This window comes from Arachis stenosperma, chromosome 7, assembly GCF_014773155.1.
Source record: "Arachis stenosperma cultivar V10309 chromosome 7, arast.V10309.gnm1.PFL2, whole genome shotgun sequence".
Lineage (NCBI taxonomy): Eukaryota > Viridiplantae > Streptophyta > Magnoliopsida > Fabales > Fabaceae > Arachis > Arachis stenosperma.
Genome location: NC_080383.1, coordinates 13655798 through 13669378, shown reverse-complemented (window position 1 = coordinate 13669378; position 13581 = coordinate 13655798). Strand labels below are relative to the sequence as shown.

At 26.3% G+C, this 13581-nt stretch overlaps 1 protein-coding gene across 1 annotated transcript; it reads right to left on the bottom strand.

Moving 5' to 3' along the window:
* Positions 1-10613: 10613 nt before the first annotated feature.
* On the bottom strand, positions 10614-12220 carry LOC130939427 (uncharacterized). The gene is made up of 2 exons (XM_057867531.1): positions 12119-12220; positions 10614-11069 (listed from the first exon to the last, which is right to left on the bottom strand). The coding sequence occupies exons 1-2, from the start codon at positions 12218-12220 to the stop codon at positions 10614-10616; spliced, it is 558 nt and encodes a 185-aa protein (XP_057723514.1).
* Between the last annotated feature and the right edge of the window lie 1361 nt (positions 12221-13581).

Genomic DNA, 13581 nt, shown 5'->3' with positions numbered 1-13581 from the left:
ATATGATATATTTATGAATTTATTAGTAATAGATATCTAAAAATAACATATTCAGTAATTAAATTTTGTTATTCTTGTTATATCTATATCTTTTATAATAAATACTATTTTAACATTTGTATTTTCTTAACAATTATACAAAGATTTTGTTATTAAATTTGTGATTAATTAATTATTTTTATATTTTTATAAAAGTGTCAAAAGTGTTTAGTATACAAATAATATTTTTTATGTGTTTTATTTTAATTAATATAATTATTTAATATTAAAATATTAACCTCTTTTATAATAGTTAATTTTACCTTTTCATAATAGTTAATTTATCTATTTTTTAAAATTTAGTTACAATATATTTTAAAGCATTTGAATAAAATTATTAACTAAATTAAATATCAATATAACAAAAGAGGTTAATAATTTAATTTTTCTATATATACTAAGTAAATTAATTTTTTCAATAAATATATATCAATCTTTTTATAAAAAAATTATACATAAATATAATAAAATAAATTAAATATATGATTTACGAGTAGCACAAGTTATACACTAGAGACTAATAGTATAAATAAATATCATTTAGTTAGCATTTATTGTTTGTGTTATTAGAATATAAACTAATTTTATTAAAATTTTATTTTTTTTGAAACATATTTAAACACAAACATAATAGTTTTTATATTTAAAAATTTTTTTTAATATGAACTAAAAAAATAATAAAATTATTTTGTTCTCTAAGAATATAGAATAAAATAATTTTATACACTGTATAATAAATTTTTATATATAAATACCTTTTAAAATTAAAAATAGTAATTATTAATACCAATAAATAAATATGAATAAATTTTATAATGGAATAGTGTTTGGCCCGGGCGTAGCCCGGGTTATACACTAGTTTCATTTAAATAATCAATTCTCTAAGGTCCAAACATCAAAAGTCATTCTTGAATTTTTTTTGGGAGTAGCCCAAGAATAAACCCCATTAATTAATAGGCATGATGCATATACTATGTCTTCCATATAAATGTTAAATTGCAGAAAAAGCACCCTCAGATTATCTAGAACAAAGTTAAATAAATTAACTACATTAATAAGTAGTTCTTAATTCACTCAAAAATTAATATATAAATCTATCGGACCAAAACAAAAGTCTGTACAAAATTAAAACTAAAAATAAATAAAAAAAATAAAAATTAGATATTGTTGATCACAAACTTTTTTAAACCTCTTTAATGTGTCATTGTGAAATTTATTTGGAATTAGGGGGACATCATCGTTTGGGATGAACCAATCTTTGTTAACTTTTATCAATTGCATTGCAAAAAACTCTGGTTATGTCATATCATTGTGATCTTCATCATCATCACCATCTTCCATTTCGTCACAGTTTGCCTCAATTCCAATAGTAGTAACCAAAGTCTCAACCTTTATTTCATCCTTATTATTCTCTAATTGATTTGTTAGTTCTCTCTGAATCTCATCAATCTTTTCATCTCCATTATTATTCTCTAATTGATTTGTTAGTTCTCTCTGAATCTCATCAATATTTTCATCTCCATTATTGTCTGATTGGTTTACTGATTCATTTTAAATCTCCATCCTGTCATCTCTATTTTCTGATTGTTTAACAAATTCTACTATCCTAGCATAATCAATGGCATTCTAATATCAAGAACACAATAATAATATCAAGAACTTGACCTATAGATTCTATTAAAAATATAGATGCATAATAATAATAATAATAATAATAATAATAATAATAATAATAATAATAATAATAATAATAATGAAGAAAAAAAACATAAAACAAAAATTGCACGTTCATCATTTGTGTGATTCAGATATGTAACTAGTATATGGTTATAGAAAATAAGGTAGGAAACCAAGTTAAATTAAATATCCAAACTAGCATCATAAATTTAGATTTACTTTAATCTAAAAATTTAATAATTTTCATACACAATTTCAATTGGAAGAAGAAAAAAAAATACAGAATAATGCTTACAATACGAATACTATGATGAATGTGACATTTGTTGTAAAACAGAAATTTTTTTTTTGTTAAAGAATAATTATTATTTGACTTTCGTCCAATATATATGCAAATCAAGTTGGTTTCTAAATTAAAGTAAATAAGTAAAGTCTACCAGAAAATAAGCTGTAGTTCTTAAATCAATTATTAAATCTTTAATTATTTTATTTAGTTACTCGAATTACTTTATTCGCCTATATTCTTTTAAAACCAAAATCTTTTATTTATTTAGTCTTACAAACAAGAGAAACAAGAGAAGCTGTAATTATAAATTAAAACATCTTTGCTCCATTTAAATAAAAGAGCCATTAATTATAAATATGTAGATAGTAAGATACGCAAATATGGATTTAAATAATCAAAATCAAAGTATTCAAAAAAACTTACTTTATATATAATAAAATTCGAACAGACTTTTTAATAGAAGCAGTATTTTCAAATTATAAAAAGAGTTATAATCAAATCATATACACTTTATAATCCTCAAACTAATTAGAAATATTGTATTCAAATAAATAAAAATATAATTTCTAAATTTGTTATTTCAACAACACTCAGTCGTATTCAAATGCACCACTATTATTATTGAAAAGAAAGAGTGTGTATGAGACATTAAATTGAAACTTGAAGACACATAAACACTACTCAATAAGCTATAAACTACTATTAATTTAGTAAGCTTAAAATCAAAATTAAACTTTTTCCTTATAGTTAGAAAAAACTAAACACATCAATCAAATCAATACTTACTGGAAGTATAGTAGCCACAGTTTCGGGAGCTAGAGGTTTCTTCTCTTTTGACGAGGTTTAATGTTATTCTTTCTAATTCTGCATAAAACATAATTATTCATCTGCAAGAAAAATATATAAATACATTAATCTTTGTTTAATTGGAATTGGAGCAAGACATAAATAATGTAGCAGTCATTATATATATCAACCCAAAATAAATTTCCAAGGTTGTGTCATTGAGAAACTAAGCATAATGTAACCGTCACCTAGGTTGATTTTCTTTCTTAAATAGAAACAGAAATAATGAGAAGATTAAAATAAAATAAAGACGATTTTTTTTTTGTTAGACAGAACACTTTTACAACTCTATGTCCATCAGCAATTGAACCTAATCTATTATCAAAACGTTATACAATACAGTCCAACAAAAATTTAGTTTGTACTGGTTCTTTTGATTCAAATTCGAAACCTCTGGTTAAAGAATATGCACAAAATTATGATACTTACATTGGAAGGATTTGGTAACAAAGAAGAATCAATGCTATATTGATGCAAGATCCATCCACCATCATGGCTAGTACCACTTTTCTCAAAGCGATATCATTTCCTCATTCCAATGCACTGGTTAGTTTTATTGGTCATAATCTCTTTTCTGACCTCTTCACCTTCCCAAGAACCCAATCCGATGGTGCGAACCATTCTCAAGCTGTTAGTCGAGAACTTCCTCTTCAGTGTAGTGAATAAATAGAGGTCCTTCCCGTCATAAGAATTTTCAACGTGTTCTTCCCAAATTTTCCATAGATTCTTCTCCATAGCAAACAATTCACCTTTAAGAATGGTTTCATAGTTTGGTAAAGGCCTTTCATTGATTTTGTTACGGAGAAAATCTTGAATGAGTTCTTCATCTGTAGGTTTAAACTTCTTGCTTGCACCTGAAGGCAAATTTGTTGAAGCCATATTCAAGATTAAAAAAGAAAGAAACAAATAATTAAAGAATTAAGAAGATTATTGAAGTAAGTGGTTTAATAATGCGGTAGTAGAGTTTATATATTGGATGAAAGTATCTACTAATTAAAAAAATAAAAATATTAAAATATGACAATTTATGTTCATTTTGATTTTGCCTGAGATGTTTCGGTTCAAAATAATTATGTTATCTTTTTATTTTAATTTTTCAAAAAAATCTAAGATAAAAATTATTTTTTTTGGTTGACATAAACTAAAGTTAAATGTGTCAATTTTTAATATCATATCATCAAAAAATAATTAAATCATATTTTAAATTGGGTAGTGCTAGGGAGCCAATGGCTTAAGTGTACAATGTGTACAATGGGCTAAATTTTTGGTCCATGAATAAAATGAACATCACCATACTAGCTAGAATAACCATCCGATACCAAGGATAACCATCCGGATACCAAGGATAATAAACATCTCAATAAAAAATTAAACTAATTTTGGGGTTCACCAAGGATCGAACTCTTGACCTTTCGAATCTAGAACTCTAATACCATATCTGAAACCACTCATCCCAAAAGCATAACCTGACAGGACAATGTAACACTAATGGTCATATCTCTAATACTTCTTAAACCTCCATTGTACACATTGTACGCTTAGGCCATTGGCTCCCTAGACTTTTTCTTTTAAATTTAATATTATATCTTCTAATTGAACTTAAAAAGATATCATATGTTATCTTATATTAATAAAATATCTTTCTAATTAAGTATGAAAAGATCTGAAGACAGAAATTTATAAGGGAGAAGATACAATCACCAGGTTAAAAAATTTATATTTTAAAAAAATTAATAGAAAAAATTTATTTTATATTTAAATAAATTTTTTTGAAAAAATTTCAAATATTAAAAGCATATTTTAATTCTATTTTCTAAATAATATATAATTCTTTTTAAAAAAATTATTTATTTTTTTATAAAAATAATTCTTTTTACTCAAATAAATCACTAAAACTAACATTACGCTTAATTTGATAAAATTTGTACATTTCAAAAGTAGCTTATAAAAATTACTTTATAAAAATTATCTTTTATGTTTGATAATTTAAATTAAAAATGACTTTCAATAAGCACAAATAACAATAAGTGATAGTGCGTTTGGTAAAATAATTAAGATTTAAAAATATTATAATAGACATTAATAAGAATTAATTTTAAATATTAATTAATATATAAGATTATATTAGATTTTTTAATTTTGATAAGTACAAGTCATTTTTAAAAGTCAATGAATAATAGCTCAAATCTGTGATTGTTTGCAGGGTCTTAATGCAGTGCTCGAGTGATTATCTGTTTATGGATAGTTTTTCTAGAACAATTGATGTAACTGTCTTTTTTTTTGTTCTCTTAGTTTGGGTTATCTTTTTGTATCAATTTGTCATTGGATGTATTTTGTGGAACTGATCTTATTAACTTCCTTTTAGTTTTGGTAAATTAAACTTATAAAAAAAAGCATGGAAATAATTTAAAAACATATATTTGTGTTAATATATGTAATAAGAAACCGTCTCCTCAGATACGAGCATTTATATTTGTCTTCTGCTTTTAACCATTATCCATTTGTTATTTTTTATACTTTACTTCTCATCTCAGTTACTGAATAGATAATAATTTGAACTATGATTATTTGGTATCTTGGCTAAAAGTAGCTAATCAAAATAATAAATCTACATTTGATGCTAACTGCCAATAAAAGTACATCAATAAGCATTTTGTTTAAATGGCATCTATGTTAATTATATTTAATTAAAGAGTTTTTTATCTTAAAAGAAGTATACGTACATTTGTAGAGTTGTATCATATTATATTTTGGCTTTCCTTCTCTAATTATTCGGCTTGTAATGAATTGGATTCAGGCCTCAAATATTTTCATCCTTTAGAATGGGAATAGATTGGACAGCTTCCAACCTCGCAGAGGGCTCAGGCAAGGAGATCTAATTTCTCCGTATTTATTTGTTTTTTGCATAGAGAAATTGGCGTGCTTCATTTCCAAACAAGTTAACGAGGGTATTTAGGATAGTGTGGCTGTTTCTAGAGGGGGACCTAGAGTTTCTCACTTGATGTTTGCAGATGACTTACTCCTTTGTTGTAAAGCAAAGAAAAGTCAAGTTCAGAATGTTGTGCACACCTTGAAGTTGTTCTGTAAAGCTTCAAGTACGAATGTTAACATTGAAAAATCTAAAGCTATTTGTTCTAGAAATATCTCTAATAGAAGGAAGGAAATGTTGTCTGGTATTTCTCATATTCCTTTTACTAGTGACCTAGGCAAATACTTGGGGGTGAATCGTAATCATCCTCGAGCTGCTAGATCTATTTTTTCGGACTCTTTAGAGAAAATCAAGAATAGGCTGGCTAGTTGGAAAGGTCGGCTCCTCAACAGAGCAGGCAGGCTTTGCTTAATTAAATCTGTTGCTTCTTCTCTTCCTATTTATCAGATGCAAGTGACTATTTTTCTTACGTCAGCTTGTCAAAAGATTGATTCTGTACTTAGACAATTCTTGTGGAAGGGAAAGGTGGGAGAGCGTTGCTTAAATTTGGTCAAGTGGAGCAAAGTTGTCACTCCAAGAAAATATGAAGGCTTGGGAATTAGAGATACCCAATGTGTAAATTTTGCTTTACTCGGAAAGCTTGTTTGACAATTATTGCATAATAAAGATAAGCTTTGGGTAAGAATTATGTTGGCAAAATATTTATCTGGGAGTTCTTGCTTTTCACCCAATTTTTCTAATAATGTTTCAAGCACTTGGCGAACGATTTATAAGACAATAGAAAAGCTTCGTGATGGTTTTGATTGGTGTACAGGCAGGATGTCTCAATCCTTTTGGTATCATGCTTGGCGACCATGTGGAACGCTAGCTCTTTTAGTTCCTTTTGTGCACATTTCTGATTCTCACTTGAAGTTAGAAGATGTCTGGCACCATCGGCATTGGCGGTGGGATATTCTTTGCACAATGATTCCGGAAGAAGTTAAACTTGATTTAATACTCTTTGATCCTATCAAGCAGGCAGGAGATAAAACATGTTGGTTTTGGACAAACTCAAATACTCTCACCTACTCGACTAAAAACGGGTATGAATGGCTATTGAAGAAGAAATTTGGTTGGAATGATAATGAAAATTGGCTTTGGTTTTGGCGCTTGAGAATACCGGAGAAGATAAAGTATCTGCTCTGGCTTTGCCTCAACAACGGAGTTTCCACAGCTAGTTACCAGTTTCAAAGAGGTCTTGCTACTTTTGATTTTTGTCAGAGATGTTATCTTGCTTTAGAGAATATTAACCACTGCTTTAGGACTTGCCAAAAAGCTCGACAGATTTGGATTATCTTAAATTTGGGAATGACCGCTGAGGACTCTAGTTTGAATTTTGTGTCTTGGATTCGTTCTAACCTCAACAAAAATGAGTTTCTCTTTGTAGCGGCCTTTTGGTGGATTTGGAGGGATAGGAACAATGACATCTTCCACCAAGATGATTCATGGAGTAAGGAGAAAATTGTTCCCTTAGTTAAACAAGCTGCTCGAGATTTCTCTAATGTTGTTATCAACAAAAAACATATTATTCCTTTTTCTTTGAAATATAACTGGGAACTACCTCCAACGAATGTCTATAAAGTGAACTGCGATGCAAACGTTTTTGAAAATGAGCAGTTAGCTGGCTTTGGATATAATATTAGAGACAGCATGGGAATTTGGATAAAAGGTTTTTCTGCCAGTATACCTCTTTTTAGTGTTCTCTGTTGGGAGCTTCATGCTATTTGGAGAGGGCTTGTTATGGCTTGGGATTGCGAGTGCAAATAGGTCATATGTGAAACTGATAATCTTGATGCGTTTCTTCTTGTTTTGCAAGGCACAACCAGCATAATTAGAAATGACTCTGATCTGCTTGACAAAATCAAAGAGATACTCCAGCACAATTGGACGGCTACTTTAGTGCTCATCCAGTGCACAGCAAACAGAGCGGCTGATTTAATGGCTAAGACTGCTGCTTTAAACAAGCAGGTGTATCTAGAGTGGTTACTACCTCCTAATAATTTAGACATTATTATTAGAGAGGAGTACTACTCTTTTTCTTAGAGCTTTTTTTTTTTGTGTTATGTTCAGTCACAAAAAAAAATATAGTGCAAGTTATTAAAGAAATAGTTTTATCATAGTGTTTTTATTTTTCAAAAAGATGTTTTTTATTTCGACTTTTAAGTACAAATTGAATAAAAATTTAATTATAAAAAAATAATTTTTTCCTTTTGAGTCGGTATTTATATTTATTTAATATTTCATTCTCTAATTGTTTTACAGAGAGGTCAATGACCTTATGCAATAATTCATATTTAAATAATTCATATATAAAAGTATTTTAAGATAGACAATACATGTTGGTATAAATGTGATTTTATAAAATTAATTATGATTAAAAAATTTATTGTCATATAATTTGTGTTAATAATGTTAGTTAAAATCACATTAAAGTGAAATTTATTAATAGGATATAATTTATATATTTTTTGTATTTCCTTTTAAATTTATTTTGTACAATAAAATGATATATTTAAAAATAGATATTATTTTTATGGTTCAAATATTACAAAAATATAATTTATAATTACAAATTTTAAGAATATTTAGTGTTAAAATTTTGTATGGAAGTGGCAACATTGAAATCATATTTAACTTATGTACAAGAATATGCCTAAATAACAAAGATTATTCACAGTGAATCTAAGTTATGATAGTTAAGTAACATATTAATGCATATAATAATGTCTAATTCATCTAAAAAATAAAAAAAAATCAATGAAACGAATTTTAACAGACATTTTTTTAAAATATTTTTTTAATCTAAACAACATTTAATCAAATAATTTTTTAATATAAATATTTTATTTAAGATGGTACAAATTATAAAAGTTTGTTTGATGTAGTATAAATTGGTTTTAAAAGATAGAATTTTAAGATTTTATTTTAAAAGAAATAAATAAGAAATAAATACTCCTTTCGGTTGATAAAATAAATAATTAAGTATCATTTAACTCACAAATGACTTAAGAAATCGTTGTAACTCATGAATACGAAAAAATTTGTAACAAATTATATATATAATAAGTAAAATTTAAATGTTAATAAAAATGATCAACTATCAAATAGGCAGAGATCCGAAAAACATGTGAAGATTGGATCGCATTAAAATTATTTATTTTCATTGCTTCACTATTTTTTTATAATTAATATTTTTTTGTTGTTAATAATAAAAATCCTTCTTATATAATGACAAAATGATATTTGATCTCATACTTAATTAGTTTTGTTTTTAATTTTTAAAATTTTAAGATTTAAGTATGTGATGACCATAATTTATATTACTACTATTTTTATAGATAGTGTTTTTGTCTTTCTATCTTTAGATATTATATAAAAATCCTCTACTGAATAATTAAATAAATAAATAAAATTTACTATCTTATTTACTATCATGAAAAATAATAAATTAAATATTTTTTATTTTATTCAAAATTTTGGTGGTAAAAAATATTATAATGAAAGATATGATATATTAATGAATTTATTAGTAATAGATATCTAAAAATAACATATTCAATAATTAAGTTTTGTTATTCTTGCTATATCTATATCTTTTATAATAAATACTATTTTAACATTTGTATTTTTTTAACAATTGTACAAAGATTTTGTTATTAAATTTGTGATTAATTAATTATTTTTATAAAGGTGTCAAAAATGTTTAATATACAAATAGTATTTTTTTATGTATTTTATATTTTAATTAATATAATTATTTAATATTAAAATATTAAACTCGTTTATAATAGTTAATTTTACTTTTTCATAATAGTTAATTTATCTATTTTTTAAAATTTAGTTACAATGTATTTTAAAGCATTTGAAAAAAATTATTAACTAAATTAAATATCAATATAACAAAAGAGGTTAATAATTTAAATTTTCTATATATACTAAGTAAATTAATTTTTTCAATAAATATATATCAATCTTTTTATAAAAAAATTATACATAAATATAATAAAATAAATTAAATATATGATTTACGAGTAGCACAACTTATACACTAGAGACTAATAATATAAATAAATATCATTTAGTTAGTATTTATTGTTTGTGTGATTAGAATATAAACTAATTTTATTAAAAAAAATTTTTGAATAGTACAATAGTAACATATTTAAACACAAACATAATAGTTTTTATATTTAAATAAAATTTTTTAATATGAACTAAAAAAATAATAAAATTATTTTGTTTTTTAAGAATATAGAATAAAATAATTTTATACACTGTATAATAATTTTTTATATATAAAAACTTTTTTAAATTAAAAATAATAATTATTAATACCAATAAATAGATATCAATAAATTTTATAATGGAATAGTGTTTGACCCGGGCATAACCCAAGTTTTACACTAATTTCATTTAAACAATCAATTCTCCAAGGTCCAAACATCAAAAGTCACTTTTGAATATTTTTTTTGGGAGTAGCCAAGAATAAACCCCATTAATTAGCAGGCATGATGCATATACTACATCTTCGAAAGAAATGTTAAATTGCAAAAAAGCACCCTCAGTTTATCTAGAACAAAGTTAAGCAAATTAACTATAATGTCTAGGATTGGGGTTGTCCAATCCACCTGACCAAAAAAAATAAATTAACTACATTAATAAGTAGTTTTTAATTCACTAAAAATTTAATACATAAATCTATCGGACCAAAACAAAAGTCTGTACAAAATTGAACCCGAATATATTTAATTAACTAAAAATAAATAAAAAAGAAAAACAAAAATTAGATATAGTTGATCACAAAACTTTTTTAAACCTCTTTAACGTGTCATTGTGAAATTTATTTGGAATTAGGGGGACATCATCGTTTGGGATGAACCAGTCTTTGTTAACTTCTATCAATTGCATTGCAAAAAACTCTGGCCATGTCATATCATTGTGATCTTCATCATCATCACCATCTTCCATTTCGTCACAGTTTGCCTCAATTCCAATAGTAGTAACCAAAGCATCAACCTTTATTTCATCCTTATTATTCTCTAATTGATTTGTTAGTTCTCTCTGAAACTCATCAATCTTTTCATCTCCATTATTATTCTCTAATTGATTTGTTAGTTTTCTCTGAATCTCATCAATCTTTTTATCTCCATTATTGCGTGACTGGTTTGCTGATTTATTTTGAATCTCCATCCTTTCATCTCCATTCTCTGATTGTTTAACAAATTCTACTATCCTAGCATAATCATTGGCATTCTAATATCAAGAATACAATAATAATATCAAGAACTTGATCTATAGATTCTATTAAAAATATAGATAATAATAATAATAATAAAAACATAAAACAAAAACTGCACGCTCACCATTTGTGTGATTCATATGTAACTAGTATATGGTTATAGAAAATAAGGTAGGAAACCAAGTTAAATTAAATATCCAAACTAGCATCATAAATTCAGATTTACTTTAATCTAAAAATTTAAAAATTTTCATAAACAATTTCAATTGAAAGAAGAAAAAAAATACAGAATAATGCTTATAATACGAATATTATGATGAATGTGACATTTGTTGTAAAAGGGAAATTTTTTTTGTTAAAGAATAATTATTATTTGACTTTTGCCCAATATATATGCAAATCAAGTTGGTTTCTAAATTAAAGTAAATAAGTAAGGTCTATCAGAAAATAAGTTGTAGTTCTTAAATCAATTACTGAATCTTTAATTATTTTTTTAATTACTCGAACTACTTTATTCGCCTATATTCTTTCAAAATCAAAATCTTTTATTTATTTAGTCTTGCAAACAAGAGAAGCTGTAATTATAAATTAAAACATCTTTGCTCCATTTAAATAAAAGAGCCATTTATTATAAATATGTAGATAGTAAGATACGCAAATATGGATTTAAATAATCAAAACCAAAAAATTTAAAAAAACTTACTTTATATATAATAAAATTCAAATAGACTTTTTAATAACATTATTTTTAAATTATAAAAAGAGTTAGAATAAAATCATATACACTTTGTAATCCTCAAACTAATTAGAAATATTGTGTTCAAATAAATAAAAATGTAATTCCTAAATTTGTTATTTCAACAACACTTAGTCGTATTCAAAGACACCACTATTATTATTGAAAAGAAAGAGTGTGTATGAGACGTTAAATTGAAACTTGAAGACATATAAACACAACTCAATAAGCTATAAACTATTATTAATTTAGTAAGTTTAAAATCAAAATTGAACTTTTTCGTTATAGTTAGAAAAAATTAAACACATCAATTAAATCAATACTTACCGGTATTACAGTAGCCACAGTTTCAGGAGCCACATGTTTCCTTCTCTTTTGACGAGGTTTAATGTTATTCTTTCTAAATCTGCATAAAACATAATTATTCATCTGCAAGAAAAATATATAAATACATTAATCTTTGTTTAATTGGAATTGGAGCAAGACAGAAATAATGTAACGGTCATTATATATATCAACCCAAAAAAATTATCTAAAGTTGTGTCATTGAGAAACTAAACATAATGTAGCGGTTACTTAGGTTGTGTTTTGATTTTGTTTCTTAAATAGAAACAGAAATAATGAGAAGATTAAAATAAAATAAAGACGAAATTTTTTTGTTTTTAGACAGAATACACTTTTACAATTCTATGTCCATCAGCAATTGAACCTTTAATCTATCATGGAAACGTTACCAAACATAGTCCAACAAGAATTTAGTTTGTACTGGTTCTTTTGATTTAAATTCGAAACCTCTGGTTGTAAGACCTCTAAATTTTTGAAAGTTATTAATAAATTATTATGATGTATTATATTTATTTAAGATTACATTTTAGATATTTTTATATAAAAAATTTAGTAAACTCTTATTTACTATTTAGAGTTCTTATAATTGAAAAATAATGAGTATTTTATATGTGTTAATTTAATATATAGATTTTTAACATTATTTCATAAATAAAAGATAATTAATTTAATTATCATCAATTTTTCTTAAATTAATATTTATTCGAAAATAAATTTTAAATTAGTAATTAAATAATATTTCAAAGATATTTACTTTATATTTAATTTAGTTTTACATTATTACTTTATTTTATTATTTTATTAATAACTTTACACCCCAAAACAATTAACCCTAACCTAACCACCCCATACCCAACGAAAGAAAAGGAAAAAAATAAAAGAAAGGGAAAGAATAGAAAGGGGGAAAACAGGGGAAGCTTGAAGAAAGACAAAAAAAAAAAAGAAAAGAAAGAAAGACAGAGAAGGGAGAAAGGGTTATCGAGGGAGAAGAGAGGAAGAGAGGGTTGTGTCGGGGAAGAAAAGGAGAGGAAGAGAGGTCTGAGGGAGAAGTGAGTTGCGTCGCAGGGGAGAAGAGGGAGACCGAGCCGTCGCGCTACCACCGAATCATCGCGCCGCCACGCCGCCGCTACCGTCGGGCTGCTGTGCTGCCATCGATACGGTTCAGAGAGGAAGGAAGCTCTACGGTGAGGAAGGGAGCAGGAGCCCATCGCGCTCGCTGCAAGCCCGTCGTCCGTGTCTTGTCGCCGCGCTGGAGTCGTCGCCGCCAATGCTGAGCACCGCCGCTGCCGCCTTTGAGGGGAGCCGCCACCATAGCTGGGAAGAACGGAGTAGGGGAGAGGAGGTTTTGTTGATGTTGTGGCAGAGAAGGAGGACGAGACGTGTGAGAGAGAGTGACGCACAGAGGAGAGACCATTCCTCTGCCGCCGCCGATCGCTGCCATCATT